The sequence below is a fragment of the Cimex lectularius genome, unplaced genomic scaffold (assembly GCF_000648675.2).
Source record: "Cimex lectularius strain Harlan isolate CLEC.00 unplaced genomic scaffold, Clec_2.1 scaffold207, whole genome shotgun sequence".
Classification (NCBI taxonomy): Eukaryota; Metazoa; Arthropoda; class Insecta; order Hemiptera; family Cimicidae; genus Cimex; species Cimex lectularius.
In genome coordinates, this window is record NW_019392835.1 from 673,803 (window position 1) to 700,668 (window position 26,866).

General features: G+C 32.5%; 1 protein-coding gene across 6 annotated transcripts in view; it reads left to right on the forward strand.

Annotated features, from left to right (window-relative positions):
• The window catches only part of LOC106667144 (putative adenosylhomocysteinase 3), a 74,545-nt gene extending 51,621 nt beyond the window's left edge, over positions 1 to 22,924 (forward strand). For 3 of the 6 annotated variants that reach the window (XM_024228580.1, XM_024228584.1, XM_024228582.1), the window contains exons 2-14: positions 7,406 to 7,450; positions 8,017 to 8,107; positions 11,119 to 11,265; positions 11,372 to 11,544; positions 11,627 to 11,657; positions 13,799 to 13,966; positions 14,044 to 14,194; positions 14,267 to 14,419; positions 14,498 to 14,663; positions 17,727 to 17,894; positions 18,223 to 18,301; positions 20,404 to 20,524; positions 20,808 to 22,924. In XM_024228580.1, the coding sequence (XP_024084348.1) occupies positions 7,406 to 7,450; positions 8,017 to 8,107; positions 11,119 to 11,265; positions 11,372 to 11,544; positions 11,627 to 11,657; positions 13,799 to 13,966; positions 14,044 to 14,194; positions 14,267 to 14,419; positions 14,498 to 14,663; positions 17,727 to 17,894; positions 18,223 to 18,301; positions 20,404 to 20,524; positions 20,808 to 20,814 (1,500 nt within the window). In that variant the 3' untranslated portion in view covers positions 20,815 to 22,924. Of the gene's footprint in view, positions 1 to 1,057; positions 1,106 to 7,405; positions 7,451 to 8,016; positions 8,108 to 11,118; positions 11,266 to 11,371; positions 11,545 to 11,626; positions 11,658 to 13,798; positions 13,967 to 14,043; positions 14,195 to 14,266; positions 14,420 to 14,497; positions 14,664 to 17,726; positions 17,895 to 18,222; positions 18,302 to 20,403; positions 20,529 to 20,807 lie in introns of those variants that run through there. The other 3 variants (XM_024228581.1, XM_024228583.1, XM_024228585.1) reach the window with 3 other exon arrangements.
• The last annotated feature ends 3,942 nt before the right edge of the window (positions 22,925 to 26,866 follow it).

Sequence of the window (26,866 nt, forward strand, 5' to 3'; positions counted from 1 at the left end):
TGTCTAGAGAAGTAGGTCATTAGTTGTCATGCAGTAATTATTTTTCCTGGGCCTTTTTGGTACCCTAGATTTGCTTTTGCAGATGATATAGGTGGCAGGTTTTTTCCTCCTCATAGTGTAATCTTCTTGCGAAGGAGGATGCCAGGCACCGGTAGTCGTATTACTCCCCTACCTAGCTATAGTGTTAGTCAGTTTTGGAGAGGGCTTTTAATCATAAGTTTAGTGTCTGTCACCTCTGGTGTTTCCCCATTTGTGATGGTCGGGCCTATGTTTGATTTATCATTCCAAGTTCTTGGTCTATATATGGTCTTGCAGATCCTCCTCTGGCCTACATTTCATTTCCCAAATTCTTTTATGTCCCAGCACCCAAGATTTTTAGACGAGAGTCTTCGTAGATTTCGAATGCATTCTCTGACTTTTTTAGATGTGACATTTTTATGGGGCTGCTCGGCCTGATCTTGAGAGCAATATATCTGCACCCTTGGAGCAAAGCTGGATAGGTTAAAATTAAATAAGTACTTAAAGATATTACGATTACTTTTTAGGCCTAGTGGTGAAAGTGAATACTGCCATTGATGAAAATGGATTCCTCTAAAATAAATAAATAAGATATGAGAGTGTTGGTGTATATGTATATTATTTTGCTCCTTGGGTGGAGATATACCATTTTTATATGTAAAAAAATTACAAAGCTATGGGATGATCTACTATATATTATACATTTGATATACTTGATATACTTATATTTGCCCCAAGGGTTGCAGATATCATACAATTTTTTATACATAATAAAAAAAATATTATAAAGCTTAAAATATGGAATGATCTATTAATGAATATGCCAGAGCAGCTGTTTTAGTTTCACTCTAATCAATTTTAATTGATTGATGATGATTTGAATTGAAACGATCAGCTAGGGGCAATTAATGAAATTGAATAATTTTTAATTTTTATTTACTCCACTGGTGAAACTTTGTCTATTTGTCCATTTGCCCAATTAATCCCTCCATGTAAACTATAATTTCACAGTTTAGTTTTTTTTTAATCGAAATTATAGCTCCTAACTCAACGACAACTGCACTTCAAAAGAACGCACTCGATTAAAGTAAGCAGTAGTGTTGTTTCTATATATATTTTTGTTTGTTGTTGTTATTGTTTGATGTATGAAATAAAATGGTATTCTAATAATAAATTCGATAATGCAAAATACCATGTGTTGGTTTACCCTACATAAATGGATACATAAAACTGACAATAATGTTATCTATTTATTTTTTCTTACTTCATTTTTTCCGGCTTCTCAATTTTTAATCGCATTTGTTACCTGATCCCTGTTTGTTTGGTTGGGGGGGGGCTGGTGGGCGGAGAAGAACAGTTCATTCTGAGCCGTCATTTTATTAAATTAATCGATTAAAGTAGGCTTTGAAACCTTTGATAAGCATATAATCTCCCATAAGTTTGTGTTATTAAAAGCAATTAGCAGTTATACTATTGTAGGTGGCTCTGTTTGTCTTGCGCATGTTTAGCATGTTTTTTACATTTTTTTTGCACTACAGTTTTATTCAAGTTTATGATTTTTTTTGTCTAATGTAAGTTAAAGAAGCATACAAACAATACAATAATGCCTTTTACTTATTACCCTTATAGATTTTTTCAACTGATATTTTCCAAATTGGTCGCAATGTCAGTTGTCTTGTCATTTGATTATTATGCCTGCAAATTTCTGTTTAATTCCTTAGCATTATTTAAGCTTTAGCTTCAACTGTGTTTTTGAACACATTGAATTAAAACGTCATTTTTTAAAATAAATTCTTGAAGTTGATGGTGGCACCATTGCCATTTTTTTCTTTTTTAATTAGATATTTCAACTTCGAAGTTGCACGAACCCTCAAGGTGCTGGTGTTTTTGAAAGAAAAAAAAAATTAGTAAGTATGTCAGGTTTGAATCGAGGGCCGCTGGATTTGAACCTGGGATTTTATTACAGCCTGTCAAGGGTTTTAATGCAATTGATGTGTACTCTCAGGAGCCCTTCATACTCAAAGTGTCAACCACGACCCTCATTAGGCAATATTTGACCCAAACTACCAGAAATACCAAACGTACTCTCAAATTGACAAAAAATCTAATTAGTATGTGCTTGGGCCTTCCTGACAGCAGTTTCCCTTGCTATGAGGAATCGATGGGTAAGCCTACAATGACCTATTCTTAGGTGTGTCAAGACTAGTTTCTTCCCTACAGGAGTTTCAAAAGGCAGAGGACCATTGTGAACCCCCTCTTAATTTTACTCCATTTATTGTGATCAAATTCATGCCATTCATTACACCAGTTTTTCAAATTTTAATTGTAACATGTGAGTGGAGTTCCTTACTCTTTACAATTTGTGAAAACAAGAAAGAAAAACTACCTGACTGCACCCTTGGCATCCCACATTGCCGTTTACTTCAAAGCTTCAAGGATTAATTTTTTATATATATTAGGTTATAAAATAATAAATAATTCCCCCCTTCAATTATTTACACTCTTGGAAAAAGTGTTAATGAAGGTGTTTTTATTGGTTAGTTTTGCTCCAGATCTTGTATTTTTATGAGGTGTTTTGCTATTTTAAAATGAAAGAAAAAATAATGCATTTTCGACATTTAATTTTTTTTTTATTATCTGCAAAGGGAAAACTGCAGCTCAGACTATCTTAGACTGCTAGGAAAATTTTTGATATATACAGTGATGATGTTTGAAGGACAAAGCACTACCCTTTGGGGTTTGATCAGTTCAAAAGGGAAATTTTTTATTTGGAATTTGGAGTTCTGATCGTCCTTCAACCATTGCTGATGACCAAATTCAGACTTTTGTCACAAATAACTCAAACTCAACGACACGAGACAACATAGAGACTTAGCATATCCCTTTTCTCAAGAGATCTAGAAGAAAAGAATTTGTTGGACTGCATCTCTACAATTCCCTCCTAAAACTTCATATAAATGACTTATTTTTTAAAAAGAGTGATAACCGGGGATGAAAATTGGGTCTGAACAAAAATGTGGGTCTGAAGAAAATCCTGGCGAAAATGACCATTAACAACTCCAAAAATCGGATTACATCCCAAGAAAGTAATGTGCATTTTGTGGGGTATGAAGGTGGTGCTTTATTATATTCTTCCGCCCATCTAAACCGTTAATTCTAGTTTATACAGCACACAATTGGTGAAAGTCAGCAATTGACCAAAAACAACTGGGATTGGCTAACTGCAAAGGTAGTTTTTCCACGAGAATAATGCCCGCCCCATGTGTCTTTGCAGACATGCCAGAAATTGTTAGAACTTGGCTGGGATGTGCTAATTCATTTACATTGCTCCTTCAGATTTCAACTTATTCTGGACTCTTCACTTGAGGACTGTAGAAAACACATCCAAGAGTTCATTCCTCGAAAACCTTAGAAGTTTTGGTAGTATTTAATTGCATGAAAAACAGCAACAGGCAGTGGAATAAAATTGTTCGTATATTGTTGATTAAATTAGCTTACAAGTATCTAAACGTTTCATTGAATTTGTCATTACAAAACACTAGGACTTATTTTACAACCCAGTAGGTTGATTATGTATTTAATAAAAATATCAGCGGAACCATTTGAATATTTCATGTATTAAATTTATTTAATCTAAACACTAATCAATTATTTTAAAAAATTGATTAATTTAATTTTGGTCTTTTTCTATTAAATTGTTTGGACCGGACAGTAAAGCTTTATATTTATCACGAAATCTGATGTTTTCAACTTCTGTTGTTAAAATCTCAACTTTCCTAGATGAAATCATGAAATTTATTCCTTTTTATCTCTAGGCTTTTCATTTTTTCAACATTAATCATTACTTTTTTAAAAGTGTTTATAAAATTCTAACAATAACAGTTCACACTATCGGAAGAAATATTTATTTTCTTTTTCAACACAATAGCTATATTTATTCAAGATTATCTCAATGTTTATAATAGTTTCTTATTCAAATTTGATAGGGGATTTCTTATTTTTTCTTTCTGATTATTAATACAATGGTGATTTGTTAAAATTGTTAAAATCTGACATTTTTTTTAATATTGAGATAAGTTATATTTCTGATGTCTATCCTTGAAATGTTTGCAATAATATAATGATATAATTTATCTACTTTGGTAATTCCCCTCCCCCCGGGGTCACTGATGATGATAGTCTCTTTTTTTTTCCACTGTGGCCTAAAAGAATATTGTGGAATTAACTCATTTTTATATCCATACCCATTCTTTCTATCCTGCTCTATTCTTCCTCCTCACTATTTCCTTAGTTAGAGTGTGCTTTTTGAAGTGGCTGTTTCTAGACTGACGTTTGGCAGTCACACATGTTTTGATGTCTGCTATTTTATGGCACAATCGTTTCTGTCTCAGTTTATTTATTTATATTTTTGAAAAATATGCTGTTAAGGGAGAGGTAGATTTTTGTTTTCATAGTCGAGATAGAAATAGAATTTGTGGTTCTGTTCAAAAGTGTGATGTCAATCGTGTTGCGTACTAACACAAACATTAAAGTTACTTGATTTTGTTGTACAGGAATTGGAGCCATGTTAGGGCATTCCCAGGCCAACTTTAAGTTGAAACTAGAGGTTTCATTGTTGCTTGGCTCTCTGAGAATTTATATGTCTGTGCACCTTTTTAGGTATTTCTTGTGCACATACTCCTTATTGCATACATGCATTGCATTTATTCATCATAATTCAACCAGTTTCTGTTTTCATTATTTATTTTATTTTTAACTTTTATATTGAATATGGTTTTGTAGAATATCATTTAAATATTGTACAGATCAAAAAGATACAGCACAGTTTCTTCGTATTACATGACAACACAAATCTAATTTTCTTTAGTTTTTTTACAGTCCGATTTTCAAATTTTGATGTATATTTTATTTGAAATGTTGTCATTAATGATTATTTTGGTCTGCCAGTCCTTGCTGGGCTAGAATTTCAGATGCGTTTCAGCTTTTCGACGTTTTCAAAATAAGAGTAACATTTCACCCATCATGACCGAAGAGACTTGACTTCACAGAAATCACACAGACCCAACTTTGAACATGATGAAATGCCTAAAAAAATGTCTAACAGACCAATATAGTGAGGATAGGTGGACTACGGTGATTAATAATGACCAAATTGTAATGATTAAATATCACGTGATAAAGCGGGTCAAGTTAAACAGATTTTAATTTTCTCTTTATAACTCATATGACAGTCCTTTATAGGCTATATTGGGATTCGAACCCAGAACTATTAACCTTGCAAATATGAGTCAGATCACATTGACTGCGTGCCTGTATTGATTCCCTGTGCTGAAGTATGTTATGTATCTTCAAATTATTCTGTTGTGAAACGTGGTGAGGCCTATGGTGTGTTAAACTTGTACCTTGATCCCCTAATCATCCTGGTTTGCTTGTACTCATACTGTATGATGTGTTACGATTTCACTATCTTTGGTGGTGTCTAATAGAAAATCCCCAGTGCGAATGACAAAACAGGATGAATTGAGAATGTTCAGGTGGGAAATTTGTGTAACAAAATTTAAATGTATTAAGCTTGTAATGTTAAGAAATTCCTGTCATACTGGAAGGCTTAACAGTGTCGCAGATGAGAACTTTACGAATACTTTCTTTAAACATGATAGTGCTTTTGTGTTAGACATGCACCTTTTTATTAGTGTTACCATTTTCATTATATCCATTTTTTGTTTCTGAGGAGTGTATGCGCGTTGGGTTAGTCTCAGAACTATTTGATGATGTGTGGAATGTAGTCAAATAGTTCATTTTCTTTTAGTTTGTCGATCATTGACAAATTGTGGAAATACATACAAAACAAACAAAGAAGAAATCCTGGAAAGCCAATAAAATGAACTATAGGTTAGGTAGTCTTCTTGGATTGAGTATTTGATGATGTGGAATGTAGTCAAATAATTCATTTTTCTTTTTGTTTGTCGATTGTTGAAAATCATAAAAAGATGGAAAAAAAATTAAATTATGGTGAGACAAAGAAAAAGAAATATAGGTTAAATAGGTTTAGAATGGGTTAGGTTAGGTTAGGAAATGTAGGTTTAGGATAGGTTAGGTTAGTATTCTTTGAAGTGTTTGGTAGAATGTAGTCCAATAGTTGATTTTTCTTTCTGTTTGTCAGCCGTTGACAGATTGTGGAAAGTCATACAAAATGAACAAAAAACAAATCCTGTAAGGCAAATGAAAAGAACTATAGGTTAGGTTAGTCTTCTTGGAGTGAGAATTTGATGATGTGAAATGTAGTCGCATAGTTCATTTTTCTTTTAGATTGTCAATCGTTGACAAATTATGGAAAGACAAATAAAAAGAAATCAAATTCTGACATGACAAAGAAAAAGGAATATAGGTTAGGTTAGGCTAGGTAGGCTTAGTTTTAGGATTAGATTTGGAACAGGTTAGGTTAGATGATTATGTCAATGATTCAATGTTTTTTCCAAGAAATGGAGAAAATATGTGATTATGAAGCACAAGTTTTCTCATATTTGTTCATATTCTAAAAAAATGCCAGAATTTGAACCCAGAAGATATAGTATATTATTTTAATATCCCTTTTAAATATAATGTTATATTGTAATTATAAGTATTATTGAATGATAATATTCAATGATTTAAGGGTGTTGTTTGTTTGCTTGATTTTGGAATGAGCAGTGCATGATTTTCTTCACTAAACCTCTAATGTTAATTGCATGTATGTGTATATTGCATGGTTATAAAGTGCTGTTTGTTATTGGCACATTTATTGGGTTTGTTTGTATAATATATGCTTTTTTCGTTCATCTTTTCAATTTGCTGCTTGTTAAATCATCTCATAATTCTGTCATTACGTAATCATGTTCAGGAGAACAAATATATAAACACATTCTATTTGACTGTCAGTACAATTGTTAATATGCAACATTACTGGAAAAAAAATTGAAATTAATTTTACAAAATTATTGCAATGGTTCATATAAGAAGTTGTGAATTTACAATATTGACTATGCTAGAAAGGTTTAACGTATAAATGGATATGGCTAGTGATGCAATTTCTGTGATTTTAATAATTAAAAAGTTTTATTATGTAAATTGTGTAAAAAAAATTGTATTATTTAAATATGCAATAAATTGTTAAAATTTTTCACTCTAAATGTAATAGGGTGGTATTAATATTATTTTTTATTGTAATTTAAATGGGAATTTTAGCATAGCTTAAGTAGAGCAAACACACACGTTATTCCAAATTTAAAATCTATGTAACAAAAATGTGTCAATTCAGCTTTCTATCAAGTTCAAATAAAAATCATTGTACTGTTAAAAAAGTAGGTGTGAAGTTTGATGACTGATGTCATATTTTTATATTTTACAGACAGTTGATGGTGGGACAACTCTTTTTATGGGCCAACGAAAAATGGTAAATATAACTATCCAAGTTATCCTAACAGTATTAACAATAGTTCCAAGTGTTATTCTTGTTTTGTCACTTGAGTTGGGAAATTCAGGTTTTTTAAAGTTGTAAACAACTAAAATATGGTTATTTCGAAATTGCTTTACTCAGAACATTTACCACGTGTTTGTGAAGCTATTGTTTTAGGGTTTATTATTTTTTATTAGTGCCGTCCTACATGTGTGTTATCATACTTAAAATGGTGTGGACTATGATGGAATTATGATTTTTCATAATAGCTGCATTTATCAGTTATTGTAATATTGCTCTTGTAGCATGAAAAAAAAGAAAACAATAAGAAAAAAGGTGTTTGGGCTTTCTCACTTCGTATAAATTGTTGCAAGCCGCTTACTGAATTGCCTTTCACTTTTAACAGCTGTTTACTCATAATATTTCTCAGCTTTTTGGTAAATAATTGAATTGTATAGTTTGGTTTTGGTATACATTTTTGAGCCTGATAAAGATGTTAACCTTATTAACGTATATGACAAAGCTTTTTGTCTAATCTTACCTTTTTTGTTTTTGTTCTGCAGCAGGAAACAAAGTCATCAAGTGCTTTAAAAAAATCCAGCCGATACAGGAGTCGTTCTCTCTCAGCATCATCGACTGATTCTTATAGTTCAGGTAAAAATATCCTTTTAACAAATTAGCATACCTTCCGTTTATTATTTTTGTTCGTAACTAGTTATAAAATGTTATACTCAAAATGGAGAAGTTGTATATCGATTGATTGATATGTGTTACTTCAATTGTACATATGCATGACCTCTCACATGCTGCGAATATCACCCACTTTGAGTATTGACAGTCTTCGGTGCAACCTTAGTCTTATTCGTCCGGCCACCGAAGTTAGGGTCGAACAGCTATCAACAGCTAGGTCTAGTAACTCAAATATTTGATATTCCTTTATCACCCTTTAGACTATATAACTAATCTAATTGTGTGTCTCTCAATATTGGCATTAAATTGTTGGTGTTTTGGCTTCATCATTGGCCTTCTTGCACTATTCATGCTAATAAATACATTCAATATGCAAAAAATGAGAAAAAAAGGAGATAAAACAGCTCTGAATCCTCCAAAAATCGGGCCCCAAAGCACAATCATTTGGCATTTCCTACACGCTCTCTATAGAGGGCCAAAATAAACATCAAGCAACCTCTCTACATGCTGGTCAATAGCCCGGATTCAAAAGTCCTTAGCATGGCCGGCTCATAACAGGGTGAGGATAATCCCTTGAATTATTTTAAACAGGCTGGAATGGTAGGAAAACTTGTATTCCGGTGTTTTGTTAAATTTTCTGCCAATCCATTAAAATTAATTTTCTTAAATAAAAACTAATGAATTTTTGATCTCCCGTAATTTGGTTTATATTAAAATAATTATGTTGTAATTAATATAACGACAATAATACATATAGTTTGAAATAGAAATATGAGTGTCCGGTTCTTTTGTCTTCGACTTACTGAAAATCTGGACGGAACTTGGTTGCATCAAGTAGCATAGAGTAGGGTAGCGTTGCATGGCGTTGGGCAGATGTGCATGGGGGTAATACAATCTTATGGAAAAGCGTTGGATTATTCCCTGCTTAACTTTTCTCCAAAAAAAAGATAAAAATTTGAAACTAGCCTAAAAAATATTAAACACTTTTTTAAAAATATATATATAATATCATTGGTTTTAAGAGAAATTCATAGCTGTTATATAAGGAAAAATAAATAGCTATATTCCAATAAATTAATCCTTTAAAATTTCAAATGAACACTTTTTAACTCCAAATTAACCACTTTAAATATCAAAGTAACCTAGTTTTACATGAAATTTACCCTTTTTAACTTCTAACTTCAAATTAACCCTTTCTTTAAAGCACCAAAAAACTCACAAGAACTTAGTAAAATTTCTGTATATTATATATTTCTTTTTAAACAAATTAAATGGACTCTTAGAAGTCCATGTGAAAACGAATTGCAATTAAAATTAAAAACGATATAAAATTTAATATAAAAATACAAGATTCTTCTTTTAATTTGAGAAAAATAAAATACCACTTTACTTTTAACTTTTAATTACAATTAAAATAAAATTATAAAAAAATAAATTTAAAAACAAATGATTTGATATCTTTTTAAATTCTAATTTTACATAAGGATTTTTATATTTTTTAAGAAGTCAAAAATTTCCATTGCTTCGGTCGGGTAAGTGTGTTCCCCCGCTTAAAGAGTCATCTTCAATGATAAAATTTGAACCATGTCATTTTTTGGGCTAAACTCTGGGATAAATGAATAATACTGGGAACTTTCAAGAAAGACAATTTTTATTGTAGAACGGCCCAGATAAAATATAAATACAGGACTAAAGTAAATGCAGGTCTGGATTTGAGATTATTCCTCATTTGAACCAAATTTTGCAAAACAGTGCAACAATACAGTATCAAAAATCTTATTAGTTTTTAAAAATTCATTTTCCCTCCTAGTGTCATTTTTAGTTCCATTTTTGTGATATAGGTTCAAGAAGTTGGTATTGGTCGATTAAATACCATGTTCATTTTATATTAAAAAAAAACATGAATGAAAAGACTATTATACATCTCCCTACTTTATTTGGACTGGGCATAAAGTTGTGAAATGATGAGTTGAGGATTATTGGTTATCTGAACCCGTATGCCCATTCGCGCAGTGGACATCTGGTTTATCCAGTAAAGAACCTTAACATTTTCAGGACTAGCAATGAAATATCTTGTCCGAGGTTGTATGCTCTTTAGGTCCAGTGACGAGTTATCTCATCCTTGTAATTTTTTACTTTTTTAGGGGCCTTAAGGTGTAGGCATGTAGGCCCATGTATCATACTAGGAATGATGGAATCGTCGCATGGAAAGAAATATGCTTTCCAATATATATTGGAAAATGCCCATCAGACCATTCTCTCACCAGCAGTCAACACAGTAGCATACCATGCCCGTTCAGTCAACAATTTGCCAGCTAGAATATTTTGTAGCTGACAGGGCACTACACTTCCTGACAATTGGAATGATCAATCACGTTTCTTTGAACTATAATTTATCACAAATTTTTTATATAAACTGTTGCTACACATTCCTTTATGAAGGGAACGCATTTTAGTGTCAAAAAATCAGACTGGAAAGGTGAACTAGAATCATATCATAAAAATGCTTCCTCTCGACCATTATGGAAAAACGTTATTTTGTTTTCACAAGGGCACAATATTTAATTTCCATTTGTGCAAGTGAGCGCTTAACCTGTAATTGATTAATTTCTGATCATCCTGGACTGCCTGTATTTTCTATTTTGGTATATCATTAAGAAAGAGAAATGCTGAAATATGTCAGGCAGACGAGGTTGATTGGTAACAGCCAAACTTTTTACATAATCTTTAAATTTATGGCAAGTTTAAAATTTTTAGTTGGGCTGTTACCAATCAATCAGACAGACCAAACTATAGATTCATCACACCACAAACCGTATAGAGAAATTCCACTTTTTCAGTTTAAAATTACTCATTTGACCCAATACCTAATTGCAATAACCATATAATTTTTTCCCCGTTATAGGCAACTATTCAAAACTAAATACATTTATTTTTGTGTTGAATTTTTTTTATTATGTTTATGCTTTTTATAGCATCTTACACTGGTAGCAGCTCTGAAGAAGATGATGTTTCACCTCGTCAAAAAGATCAAAAATCTTCATCAGGATTTAGTGACTTCTGTGTTCGAAATATCAAAGAGCACGCCTTCGGGCGAAGGGAAATTGAGATTGCTGAACAAGGTGAGTTTATTATTTATATCCTTTTATAATATTTTATATTTTAATAAAATTTTATTATAAAAATATATTTTTATTATATTTTATCTATGCGATTGTTCTGTTTCAGAAATGCCCGGTATTATGGCCCTTCGAAAAAGAGCGGTTGAAGACAAACCTTTGAAACAAGCAAAAATTGTTGGCTGCTCTCACATCAATGCACAGACAGCTGTTCTACTTGAAACTTTGGTTGAACTAGGTGCTCAAGTCAGGTGGTCAGCGTGTAACATTTATTCAACCCAGGTAATTTGATTATTATATATTTTTTTCCAGTTAAATTCAAAATAATTTCAATTTATTTAATAATTATTTTTTGTTTGTTTAGAATGAAGTTGCTGCTGCTTTGGCTGAAGCAGGTATATGTATATATTTTTCTATTGGGGATGTTTTATACATTATTTATATTATTGGTATTTGTAAAACCAAAAAAGAAATTAATTAAAATTTAGGAATGAATTACAAAAATTATTACTTATATTAGAAAATAAGACTTATACCATCGAAAAAACAGTGAAACACCGTAGCAATAAAACATTAAAATTATTTTATTCCTAATATTGAAACACATTAAATAAAATTATAAAAAAGCAAAGTATAATTACTATAAAGGCTAAATTAAATCAAATAGCCTTAATTATAAAAAAGTCTGAGAATTAATTAGAGACTTAACTAATGACAAAAATGTCAATGAGCAAACTATTAATATTGTTGTTCCAAATTAATCAGGAAATTATGGTAGAAAAGAGAGTATTCATGTATATATATGAAGCAAACTACTTTAATGAATTTTTTCCAATGTCGGTCCCAATGTAAAATATAGCATTATTTCTAAATCTACTCACGTAAAATCAAATATATTAAACAATAGACTATCTTGTTATAACTACTACTTGTAGGTTTACTAGGTATGCAAATATGAAAGAGAACTGAGACTGAATATTTTTGTATCAAATGAGGCCCCTATTTTCACTGTGTGACTACATTAGAAAATGTAATTATTTAGGAAAGGCAAAAAACTGCACCTGAAAGTTTTGTATATAGGAGGCTCAAATAAAAGATATTTTTTTATTGTGTCAGTTGGGTTATGCCTTCGTTCTTGGAATATTAACTGAAAGCCCAATCAAATTTTAGGTTTTTCCTCTGATGTTCCTAGTCTCTCTCTCTCTCTCTCTCTTTCTCTCTCTCTCTCTCTCTCTCTCTCACTCTCTCACTCTCTCTCGCACACTCTCACTCTCNCTCTCTCTCTCTCTCTCTCTCTCTCTCTCTCCCTCTCCCTCTCCCTCTCCCTCTCTCCCTCCTTTCTTTTTTCCTTTTTTTTAAAGTAATCAAAAACGTTTCAAATTTACATTATTCTTCTAATATGCAAATTATGCAATATAGTGTTACCTTGAGATACAAGTGCTCCAACATATGAGTCTTTTGAGATAGGTTGTAAATATGTCAACAGTCGAAATTGTGTGGTGATTAGTGACCATTAATCGATAATTATTCAGCAATCGTGAGATGCGGTCTAGTCACTAGACCGCATCTCACAATTTCTGTATAATAGTTGAAATTGTCTTGAGCTACAAGACAGAATTCAACTTTATTAATCACAATTGGTGGAAATGTTAGAGTTGAGAATAACTGCCAATTGTAGGAAATTTTTGCGGACAGTTTTATAAGAGGAAGAGAAAACAATCTTAAATAAATTTGCCAATTTTTTAAACAATTAATGTCACGCTCTTTCTGTTAAGTTCTCTTTCCTAGTATCCCTCAAAATGTCTTTTCTTCTTGATATTCTTTCAGTCAATGTATTCGGTGGTTCTCATGCCCCTTAAAGTAGGATTTTCAACCCTGCTGATAAATTTTCCACAATTGTGCCTTTTGCATTTTGGAACTAAATAAAATATAAAATTAAAATTCTAAAAAGTGGTGGTATGAATCGCTCAAAGAAATACCGCGTGTTTTAGGGCTGACTAAATACAGTGCAACTCCTGAATGCGGCGTTTCCGTTGACTTGTAGGGTCATCCATTCCCAACTTGATTTAAAACCAATAGCTGTGTCAGCACAGTGCTACAACTATGGACAACTCACTGAGTCGGTTTTTCTTGTTAACATTTTGGTCAAACCTCTGTGGGTGTCTTTACCCTAAGGTGTCTAATATTTCCTCTTCTGCACCATTTTTCTTATTTGCAATGTAGTATGGTGCTATTGTAATGTATTTTGTTTTAAAATCGCTAATAAAGTCATAGTGTTTTAGTTATAACTCTCCCTGTTCACTGTTACTTCTGACTTTTTTTCAAAAGTTTTAAGAGAGTTAAAGATTTGCTGTTTGACTGATGAATTTATTGCATCAAAAGGTTCGTTATCGGATTCTAATTGATTTTTTATTATTCAGAAAAACTTCGATCTTGATACGAGTTGATAGTTAAGAGTATTGGTTGAAACTTTGGAAAAGTAATGTTATTTAAATGGTAATTCGGTGTAGTTTTTCAACTGTTGTCTAATTTTCAGGATTCCCGATATTTGCATGGAGGGGTGAGACAGAAGAAGATTTTTGGTGGTGTATAGACAAATGTATCAATGCCGAGAATTGGCAGCCTAATATGATTTTGGATGATGGAGGGGACGCGACACATCTCATGTTGAAAAAGTATCCTTCATTGTTCAAAGTTATAAAAGGTGATAAAAAAAAAATAGTACTTTTTAAAACTGTATTTATTTATTGTTATATTTGTAAAAACTATTTGTAATTATAGGTATAGTGGAAGAAAGTGTAACTGGAGTCCACCGTCTATACCAACTTTCCAAAACTGGCAAACTCACCGTTCCAGCCATGAACGTTAACGATTCAGTTACAAAAATGAAATTTGATAATCTCTACAGCTGCCGGGAATCCATTTTGGATAGGTAACAATATTTTTGAGAATTATTTAAAACTTGTAACTTTAATAAAGTATATACATATATTCTTTTTTCCAGTTTGAAACGCTCAACTGATGTTATGTTTGGAGGAAAACAGGTAGTTTTGTGCGGTTACGGAGAAGTCGGAAAAGGTTGCTGCCAGGCTTTAAAAGGCCTAGGCTGCATTGTTTATATCACTGAAATTGATCCGATTTGCGCCCTTCAAGCCTGGTTAGTTTATGATTAAGAAATTTTCCCTCTTTATATTTGCAATATAATCTGTATAAATTTTGATTTTTTTCCTTTCAGCATGGATGGATTCAGGGTTGTTAAATTGAATGAAGTAATAAGGACAATTGACATTGTCATCACTGCAACTGGAAACAAGAATGTCGTGACAAGGGAACACATGGATAAAATGAAAAATGGTTGCGTTGTTTGCAATATGGGACATTCTAATACAGAAATAGATGTTGTGAGTAGAACTATTTGATGTTTTTCTTGGCCGTGAGCTTAGTATTTACTTAACGAAATTGCCACGGAGAGCTTTAGTGAAGTATACTTCATTTTCAATCATTAAATTCACTAATTTCGTGGTCCGCTTGACCAATTAATATATTACAATTAATTAAGGTTTTTAGTTGAGATNTATATTAATTGGTCAAGCGGACCACGAAATTAGTGAATTTAATGATTGAAAATGAAGTATACTTCACTAAAGCTCTCCGTGGCCATTTCATTTGTAGAAATGATAACTGATGGAGTGAGTGTGGTGTTCAATACTTTTTAAAAGGATAGTTCCTACTCACAGTAAGTACTTACTGTGAGTAGGAACTATCCTTTTAAAAAGCATTTCATTTGTCGTCGAGAATCCAATCCGATTACACGACATTTGATAAATGGCAAAAAGGAGGGAAAATTCAAAAGGTGTGGTTGAGATGGGAAGTTGATGTCAGAGTGGATCGAGGTCACGATAGCTCAAGTGGTAGAGCAGCTGCGTATCTAGCCAAAGATCGTGGGTTCGAATCCAGCTCATGCCATTAATTTTTTTATCTCAACTAAAAACCTTAATTAATTGTAATATATTAATTGGTCAAGCTGACCACAAAATTAGTGAATTTAATGATTGAAAATAAAATATACTTCACTAAAGCTCTCCGTGGCCATTTCGTTTGTCGTCGAGAATCCAATCCGATTACACGACATTTGAAAAATGGGAAAAAGGAGGGAAAATTCAAAGGGTGTGGTTGAGATGGGAATTTATTGGTGAATTTATTTATAAAATTTTTAAAGAGCCTTTCCTCCTCTGTGATCTTTATATTAGAGAGACTATTGTATAACCTCTATAAATTTTGACCATTTTTTTATTTTTTACAGCATGTAAATTAGAAATATATTATGTTATATAACTATTTCTTGCTTTGTTTGGTACAAAGGATTTGCTGTTTTAAGCACCGGAAGTAGATTTTTGAAAATTTTGGCCAATTAAAAAAAAAATTAAACTAGATTATTTCCTGCATCATTCGGTGTGGAAGATTGTGGTTATTATTGCAGTAAATGTAACATTTGTATAGAAAGACGGCAGTATCAGAGTGGTTAGTGCATCGGACTCGGCTTGTAGTACAGTCTTGTGTTCAATTGTAAATTGTGTTGCAAGTCTCAGCCGTGAGATGTTTTAAATCACTCTACTATCTAAACTAATTTTAAGTTGAAAGTCATAAAAGTGAACTATCTGTGAAGCCCCCTCCACACATAATGTCTTATCATAAACCTCGACAAGGTTAGTTTGGTGTGCACTAACCGCTGGTGCGATTGTAGTGGTAAGGTATGTCTTTGGAAGCGGTTTTTCCAGGCATTTTCCACAAATGAGATGCACTATAAATTCGTTCTTCAACACTATGGCCCATTGCCATCCAGTATGTGGATGGATGTAGATGGCACAAGACTACCCAAACGACTGGTTACGACTAATTGTGGCCATCTTTCTAACCACTATTGCCATTATGTAGAGGAGGCAATTACCCCGCAAGACAGGGGGACGCAAAGGAAAATACTATTTTTCCAATACCTTTTTGCTTCAAGATAACTTAATAAACAATTTGTTTTAAATTATTTTATTCTGTATATCATATTATTCTGTATATATCATAAAATTTTAAGAGTGGAGAAGTATCCACTTGGTCTGAGTTTGCTTGACTGTATGTTTGATAGGAATATCTGCAGTGTACACTGAATAAAGAATGGAACCTAGGGTGCCATGTGAACACGCAGACATTGAATTTTACACAATTATTTAAACCTATTGAATTAAATTTAGTAGGATTTAGTGCCTCCGAGAGAGATTGTATCGCATTCATCATGGAATACTTAACATTTCAAAAAATAGTATTGTCAGAAACGACTTGTAAAGCTTTTCAATAATTTGTTTGGTTTTCGAGTCATTAATGGTTGGTCTATTAAAAAAATGGGAATACCACATTTTTCTTTCCCTTTCGCTTTTTACTAAAAGTACTTTGTTCGACTGGCACTTGTACTAAATAAACCCATTTTTATACAAAATTTGGGCATTATAGTTTGTAGTTCTCAGGCAGATTTGAATTGTTTTTAATTTATTGAAATTATAAGCTGCCCTAGGGCTGTACTCAGTCACTGCCTTCGTTCCTTTAGTTTATTATTTTCTTCTGAAATTGTGGAAAAAGGAGCTTCAGCAGTTCTGGATTTCCTGACTGGTGATGGTTGACCTCTTTTAGTGCAAGATTTTTTTGAAGCTTTGGCTGTGATCCTTTTAAAAATGTCATTGACGAAAGAGTTCAATCATGATGCTTATCGCCTTGTAAGAGTCTCCTTCTTCTTCCTTTCCTTTTTCTTGTTTTGGTGATGTTCTTCTGGATCTTCCGGCCTTCTTCATAGCTTTTCCAGTAGCTTCGGGAGGTTTGTTACCTGGAGTAAAAGTCAAGTCCGTAAAAGTTTGTTAATGAATTTTATTCATACCATTAATATAAAACACTACAACAAAGTGAAGGATTAAGCTAAATTTCCAAGAAAAAGTGTAACAATGTAACAACAACTATGTGATCAATGGATGTTGAATTAACAGTATACTGGCATACTGTATTTTCCATTACCTGGTGGTCAACCAATGGACATTAGTGTGGTGTTCCTTAATTTTGGCACTTTTCTGAATAAAATTGCACAACAAACTCAAATAGCCAATTTTAAAGATATTAAAGTATTCTATGATGGGTGTGAATTATCAGCTGTTTCAGTGTCTAATTTGTTTAATTTGCTAGGCCTTAAAAACCTTTAGGCCATGTTAACCTTGTGGATTTCACGGATTCATGGCTAATTTTAATGGCATTATTTTTAGCCAAATATTTTTGGGTTGTGTTTTTGGGGAAGTGGAAGCTTGAAAAAAAAGGCCAAGGGTGACAATTGAACTCAAGACCGTGGAGTCTATGAGCCGAGATGCCGAGATCTATTTTTTAAATTGTTATGTTTAGCCTTCCTTTTACAAACATTTTGTTCCTTCTAATTTTAGAATAGTCTTCGGACACCAGACCTCACTTGGGAAAAAGTACGTTCTCAAGTTGATCATGTTATTTGGCCTGATGGCAAAAGAATAGTTCTTCTTGCTGAGGGCCGATTAGTTAACCTTTCTTGCTCAAGTCTACCTTCATTTGTAGTTTCTATCACAGCAGCTACTCAGGTAATATAATTTTTATACAATATACTCAGTTATGGAGTACTTGGATTGTTTTTATTCTCTTTTTGAAACCTCAAATTATTTTTATTGTTTACATATAAAACTGGTTAATTTTATTCAATTATTTTTAATTATTATATTGTTTTTTAGCTTTAGAAATATTTTTATCCCAAGTACTCTTTATCTATCTGTATTTATCTGTTGTTTTTTTAATAATATCATTATTTTTTAAATGAAAAAATAGAATAAATATGGCATGATTTTAACCAAACAATTTATAAGCTGGTAAAGATACTTAAATTAATAATTATTTTATTAATTAATTTTACAGGCACTGGCATTAATAGAATTGTTCAATGCACCAACTGGGAGATACAAGTCTGATGTTTACCTTTTACCCAAAAAAATGGGTTGGTATAGTTTATATTTTATTCTAAATTGCATTTTAACCTAAATCATAAAAAATTGTCGGTTATATCAAATTAAGGTCCATTCATTTTTGTATGTCTCTGTTAATATTTAATTTTTGGCATGCTAAGTTTAAAGCGGGGCTACATATGTAGCAAGCGATAAACTTTGAACATCGCAATTTAGGCCAGTATTTACTCAGATTTGCATTTTCAATGATAAACCACACAGTATAAACAGTTCAATACTTTTTAAAAGGATAGTTCCTACTCACAGTAAGTTGTTTTGCAACAATCCGGATTTCGAGCCTTTTAGCTCATCATCAGGTTGAAGGACTTCTACAACCACGTCTCTCAACATGAATTGCCAAAGTGAACCGCTGATACCTCCGCCAACGCGACGTTCCAATTATCAGCTGANTCATCATCAGGTTGAAGGACTTCTACAACCTGATGATGAGCTAAAAGGCTCGAAATCCGGATCATTGCAAAACAACTTACTGTGAGTAGGAACTATCCTTTTAAAAAGTATTGAACACCACACTCACTCCATCATTTATCATTTCTGTATAAACAGTTTATCGCTTGCTGACAGTCCGGTCTTCATTGCATTATTTTACTTTACTCAGAAAAATACTTCTAATAAATGGACACAGACAGTACACAGATTTTTCAATGTCTCTGATAAGAGAACAGCATGGAAAGAATAACTCATGATTCCATGAATGGTGGATGACTTAAGTGCTAATTGCAAACAATGCACACAGCTCTCTTTAGAATGCCTTTGACTCTTCCCTGGTCAGTTCTCAGTTTAGTTGATGTTGATGGTATACTAGGAAGCCTTTTGGCTTATTTTACTTTTCCTAGTTCCTTAATTCAGTTCAATTGACTCGATCGTTCTTTTAAGAAGTATTAGGTTATAGCTCTTTGCTGCAATTCTTTTTATCTTCTTGGTACTATTGTCTCTGTCTGGTAGGTTTGCTTAAAGATGGTAGGGATGGCAGTTTCTTCCTTCCTCTTAGCATAACCTCAAAAATACCTATGTCCAGTGACCCATAGTATAACCTCAAAAATACCTATGTCCAGTGACCCATAGTATAATCTCAAAAATACCTATGTCCAGTGACCCATAGTATAACTTCAAAAATACCTATGCCTAGTGACCCATAGTATAACCTCAAAAATACCTACATCCAGTGACCCATAGCATAACCTCAAAAATACCCATGTTCAGAGATTGTCAACATAACCTCAAAAGTACCTATGTCCACTGAATGGTAGCTTAACCTCAAAAATACCTGTCCCGAGATTGGTGGAGACTCTGCTGTTTTACCCTGTCTAACTGTAACAGCTGTCAGCTTGGTTGTCGGTTCTCAGATTGTGTTAGTGACAAACTGACAAAAAAAAAGGGGAAAAAAGAATTCGAGGTCATATAAGTCTGTGAGAAAGATAAAATTATTGTTCATGGACGTACATTCCAATTCAATTAATTTTTTGCTTCACTTAATATACCTAATACATTTTCCTGATTTACTTAAAAATTCTTACAATAAATTAATTAATTGAAAGATATTAATTGGTCAAGCGGACCACGAAAACTAGTGGATTTAAAAATTAACCTCTTTCCGGCTTCACTGGTGTTTGCTTCCTTTGGCTTGGGTCTCACTCTACCCAATTTTGCCCATACCTCAGGTCTAGTCATACTGGTTATGACTTGCCAGGATCTGTCAGTTAAGTAGTATTCTCGAGTGTGTATGCTCAGGTATGCACCTCATGCCCACACTACTGCAGCTGGGTTTGAATGAAATGTTTCTCGTATAGTTACCTTACCTCTTATTTCTGTACTACGGTATTTCTGCTACTCGATCAGTTTCATATTCCACAGCAATGTCCAGGACATTCCCACTTCATATCTGAATGGATATAATGTACCTAATACTTTTTCAACAAGTAGACAAAATCCCATGTCTGAATATGGGAAGTAAGACTATATTTTTCAGTATTTATTTGGCAATCCATACAAATTTGTGAGTTTCACATGGTACAGAATGTTCATTTTTTAAATATTTTTTTATTAGAAAAAAATATTTTTTGTTTTGTTTCAGATGAGTATGTTGCTAGCCTTCATCTTCCTACATTTGATGCCCATTTAACAGAATTAACAGATGATCAAGCTAAATACATGGGATTAAACAAAGCAGGACCATTTAAGCCTAATTATTACAGGTAATGATCTGATACAAAATTACCCCTATTATTGATAATTATGATGGTTAAATGACTTAAAACAAAGGTAACAAATAACACGTCCAATGTGGCTGACCTGCAAGCAGTAAGAATTTTTTATCATCTGGGATGGTGGAAATTGAAATTGCCTGCATTGAACGAGTTAAATGTGCCTTTAAACTGTCATTTGATCAAATTAAATGAAATTGTTCTCGATTTAAAGAATTCAGTAGTTTTTTCCTTGAATATTTTTTCAAATCTGACAAACCATTTCTTATTTTAGGTATTAATGAAGATAGCATGCAGGGCTAGTAAATACATTGTAAAAGTATGAAACATACATGTTTGGAATACGTTAGCATTAACAAAAAAAATTAAAATTAAAAAATTAAAAATAAATAAATTACAAAAAAAATTTCTTTGTATACTGAATTACTTCTTAATTTAGCCTAATGGTTACGTTTTTATTTACAAAATTTATTTACAAATTGTTAGTTGATTGTGTCTGTAGTTAAATTCAGAATTAGGATGTTTTTTCTCAAAAGTTGGTTGAGTCCTCTAAAAACAAAAACACTGTTATTTTATCACAGATAGTTATAACTATACATTCCAATTTTGTTTATTTATTTTATAATTTTATATATATATTTTTTTTAATGGTTGAGAAGGGAAAATTCACACACTTGAGTTTTTGTTTCTCTTGTTTCGAGGTTTTAAATTTTTTTTTTGTTGACAGTTTTAAATTTATTATAGGAGTGATGGTATTTTTTTTCTATTGTTTTACCCTTAGAAAAGTCAGTTTGTAAAATGTCATATGTAAATACAATGTTTTAGTTAAATTTTGGATTTAATTTTTGAAAGGTATCGATTTCAATTTATCTAAATGTTGATTATTACATAGATAAAATGATTTAATAGATAATTAAAATTTTACCTTAAAATTTGTGTTTTTAATTACTTTTTAAGCATAAATTAAAGAAACGTGTCATGTAAACAGACCGAAAATATGTTGCATCCACTGCCTTTTAGTATTTGTTTCAATTTTTCATTTTAATTTTTCAACTTAACGGACTCTAAACTAAATATTTGATAAATAACATCCTACGTTATAATATTGTTAAAGTTATATTTTTAAAGTTTATTTTAGGAATTTTTGTTTTATTAATTTAGCACGGTACAATGCGAGATGTACGAAGTTTTCAGTTGTTACATATGATTACATGAACAATATTTTCAGAAGAGAAAAAAAATTGTGCTCACAGTGCTCAAATTAATTAAACACAAAATTTGTAGGCTGTTACTATCATGACAGTGTATTTTTTAAACAATAATTTATCCAGTTAAAAATAGGACATAGTTTGATTATTGTAATTGGTACAAAATATAAAATAACAGGATAAAGATTTCAAACACTTCTCAGATTTTTTTTTAAAATCATCTTTTGAGATTTTCCATAAGAAAAAAAGCTTACTAATAAAAATTTAATTTTTAATGCTATGTCATAATGTATTACATACAGTTCAATAGGTAAAAAGTGTTTGAAATCCGTGTCCTTAATTCTAAGTTAACATTTCTATTGCATTTACAATATAATAATTACTCTTTCCTTTTATATTGTCTTTTTTTCTTTTCTTTTTCTTTTTGTTTTCTTTTAAACTGCTCTTGCTGCTGATTTCATAAGAGGTTGCAATTTGGGTACTTATAGTATTCAGCCTTTTTAAGAACTGTGATTAAGACAATTATAAAAACTAAAAAGAAAATATTTACTTTAAACTCGAGCATTTTATTTTATAAACAGGGAAATATAAAAAGAAGAAAAAAAAATATTTTATCAAAATATTGTTTAGAACCATATCTTTGGACAGACGTAAAGTAATTATTATTATGAGAATATTTTTAAATTTAATATGCTTGGTGCCCCCAGAGATGAATTATGAAGGGAAGTCAAGAAATTATTCTTGTTGTTGAAAGCTGCAAATAACCCTAAAAAACCTAGTTCAGTTATCAAATACTACAGTTAGCAGGTTTTGTATGTTAATCATTATTGATTACTGTATGTTACGTGGAGTATTATCAAATTAGGTCAGTATGGTTCTGTCGATAACAATCGATGTTTTAATTTGTAGTCAGAGTAGAACGTTTAACATTTAATCATGTTTAGAAGTAATGTTTAAATTTAGATTTTATGTATAGTACTTTTTAACATAAATAAGGTAATTATAATTTTTGATTGATTTTTAATTAATTGTAATGCATGTTGAATGCATTAACTTAGCTTAAGAATTAACAACAAGAATAATTTCCGTTTAATATTTGGCGGTTACCATTGGTTAAAAATAAAATAAGGTTTAACATATTTCTTCCAGAAGCCCAGTAATTAATATTTAGAAAGGGAGGGGAGAGAGAGAGAAAGGGAAAAATCTTTTATTGAAGCGTTGAAAATATTTTACATGTCTCTAATTGTTCTCCAATATATTCTAAGAATAGTTGTGGGGCCTGTTTAAAGAAAAATGTATTGAACTAATATAAAATGTATCTTTGTAAAAAGTTTAGAAAATAAAAAATAATATAAAATGAAAGGTTGGTGAAGTGATTCTTAATTTGACCCCTATTAATGACCTTTGAAGGCTTACTACGACATGATTTACAGAAGCGCTTAAATCGATGTCAACACAATGGTATAATACAATTAATTAAGGTTTTTAGTTGAGATAAAAAAGTCAATGGCATGAGCGGGATTCGAACCCACGATCTTCGGCTAGATACGCCGCTGCTCTACCACTTGAGCTATCGTGACCTCGATCCACTCGGACATCAACTTGAAAAATGGCAAAAAGGAGGGAAAATTCAAAAGGTGGGGTTGAGATGGGAAGTTAGTGTCCGAGTGGATCGAGGTCACGATAGCTCAAGTGGTAGAGCAGCGGCGTATCTAGCCGAAGATCGTGGGTTCGAATCCCGCTCGTGCCATTGACTTTTTTATCTCAACTAAAAACCTTAATTAATTGTAATATATTAATTGGTCAAGCAGACCACGAAATTAGTGAATTTAATAATGGTATAAACCATTAAATAAGAAAACCATGGTGGTCAAGCTGCTTGGTTAGGACATCTGGCTCGTATTTGCCATGGTAGTAAGTGTAGGTTCATATCCAGCATAGCCCATGGCTTTTTAACCTTTCCAGAACTAGGAAAGTTATCTCATTCGGGCTTTATGCTCTCCAGATACAGGACACAGGACGAGTTATCTCATTCGATGCTCTCCAGACCCTGGGCAAGTTTATGATCTCCAGACACAAATTATCTCGTTCGGGCTTGTGTGTTCTCCAAGCCCAGTGATGAGACATCTCATTCAAAATGGTATGCTCTCTGGGTCCAATGATGAGGACTTCCTCATAGTTTTTTGCCTTTTAAGAACCCTAACTGGGCACTCAAGGCAGCACACACCTCGATAGTTCCCCCACACTCTTCCTTTTCCCTCCTCGTCAAAGAACCACTTTTTCTCCCCATTCTGTTCACAATCAGTCCACTCTCTCTGTCTCTCTTAAACTTTTACCCCTTCCTTATCATCTACCCTATTTTCTTTCTGATTTTTTTTTGCCTTTTGTCTGCCTAGTTTTACATAGTTTATATTCACCGCAATTATTGGGATACATTTTTGATTTTTTTTATCTTAAATTTATTTATTTTTTATAGATATTTTTTCACTGTATGTACATACGTGAGGAGAGTTGAGCTAAATAAACATTAATCAGTATTATAATTAATTAAGGTTTTTAGTTGAGAAAAAAAGTCAATGGCACGAGCGGGATTCGAACCCACGATCTCGGCTTGATACGCCGCTGCTCTACCACTTGAGCTATTGTGACCTCGATCCACTTGGACACCAACTTCCCATCTCAACCCCACCTTTTGAATTTGCCCTCCTTTTTGCCATTTTTCAAATGTCGTGTAATCGGGTTGGATTCTCGACAACAAATGAAATGACCACGTAGAGCTTTAGTGAAGTATACTTCATTTTAAATCATTATAATTAATGTAGATGGAAGGTAAGGACCAAAAATGAAGCATATTCATTCAGTTCCTGACTAGTGAGGGAGTGCTTAAATTGGCTAATGGCCCTACGAAAACAGTCACTTTGAGAATGGTTCCAGAATATGATGTGTAGGTATCGAGCAGAAGCCTTCTCACACCATGAGAAGTAAGTGAAGATGCAAGGAGGAAAGTGCTTAATTTTGAGGTAAAAAGTGCAATTTCCACAGTGTGGTCATAATTTCCACAATAGGTGGAGTAAAGGTTGGAAGTTTTATTTGACCCCTGCCCTCTCCATAAAAAAAGGAAGTCGGAACATAATTTCATCAATCATCAAATTGCCAAACACCCAGAGAAGATATTGTCCTAATAAATATATATTTCCATAGCAAAAAGAGTGCCTTGGGAGAAAATATTATTGTGCCAAAATGTTTTAAACAGTCAGGAGGTAATTGAGACCAGATATGGTATAGCCACTTACGTAAAGCTTCACCTGTTTTCAAGAAGTAGTTTTCCAGAGTAAATCTACGCGATTTCTCTGAGTGGTCTGTGGGGTGATAAGCCAATAATTTAGTCGTTACTGTCTATCAGGCTGGTTTTGACTTTCTGCTATCTTCATCGCTTGATAGTGTGATTTTGGCAGGCTAGGTGGTCAGTAATGACTAAATTATAAGGAAATATGTAATTTGGCCGTTTCAGCCTCTAAAGCAATCAGGTTCAATCCAAACCCACTCACATTCTTTCCTATTTACATGCCATTTGCTCAGGGTGGTGAAGTACTAGATATTTTACACACCCTTTACTCCTATATAACTAACCTAAGTGAGAGCCAATGGAAACATTCCACCATTGGCCATCTCCCCCCCAGAAATTCACTCTCAATATACACAGAATGAGATATCTGCAAAATATTCAATAAAATAGAAGTTTCCTCAAAAAATCAGAATATGCGACCCAAATACTTACTGCTTTAGTAAAGAACAATTCTGATTATCAGGTGGCAATCTTGCACAATCTATATAGAGCCATGAAAGTGGGAGACATTTAACCTTTCTCTGCATGTCTTATTATAAGAACTGGAATATATTACTTACTAATGCAATTGAGGGTCAATGTGGTACTCGATATTCCAACACAGTCTTCTCACACTACTCAGTCATGCTAATAAGTACATTCAACCTCATTCAGAAACAGAAAACGAGATATTCATCAAGTACTATATTCAGTTAAAGAACCATGTTTCTTCCAAAAATTGAAACATGACCTAAATATTCTGGTATAATTGCTCTCTATATAGAGCAAAGGAATGTCACTCTTCAATCAAGTGGGTCAACCTCATTTGGCCTATTCTTAATCTCTTTTCTAGGTTTCAAATCCTCTAAAGACCACCTATTGACTTATCACTATAACTATAATATAATCAATCTAATTGATGGTCTGGAGCAGTCAATATTCAAACATTGGCCTTCTCACACTATACTTTCACGCTTATAAATACATTCAACCTCATATAGAAAGAGAATACGGATATCCATCAAGTAATACATGCAATAAAACAGCCCTGTTTCCTTGAAAAATCGAAACAGGGGACAGAAGTACTTGCTGCCATACTAAAGCACAATTCTCACATCGATTCTTATATGGAGCCAAGGAAAGCCACTGTTCAAATAAGTGGGACACATTGAGCAACCTTTCTATACATGCTAGACATGCAAGCTTTCGTCCAAACATAAGTGTTTGTGTCTACCTCTCATAGCCTATTCTTAATTGGAAAATAAATTATCAATTAAAGTATTTATTGACCTTATTTTCTTTTATTAGCCACTTATTTTTACTCTATGTGTTTGTAGATTTAATTGATTCCTCACATTGTTTGTTAAATGTGCTTAAGTTTGTTAATAACCTTACACCAATTTCTCATAGTTTTTATCATCTCAAATTGTTTGCTATATTGCTTAAGCATGTTATTAACCTTACATCAATTTCTGATAGTTTTTATCAACTTATTGTTTGCTAAATGTGCTGAAGTTTAACTTGAACAAAGGGATCTTCAGTGAGGGCACAATAGAAACAACACTTCTTTAAGTTTTTGCCGAGCTATATATAGCTATATATGATCGTCGAAAGCTCGGCAAAAACTTAAAGAATTGTCGTTTCTGTTGTGACATCACTGAAGATCCTTTTGTTCAAGTTGTTCAACAAGCAGGTCGATACATCATCTCATCTTTAAGTGCTTAAGTATGTTAATAACCTTACATCAACTTTTCATGGTTTTTATCAATCTAGGAAAAGGTAGTCTGAATGAAAATCAGC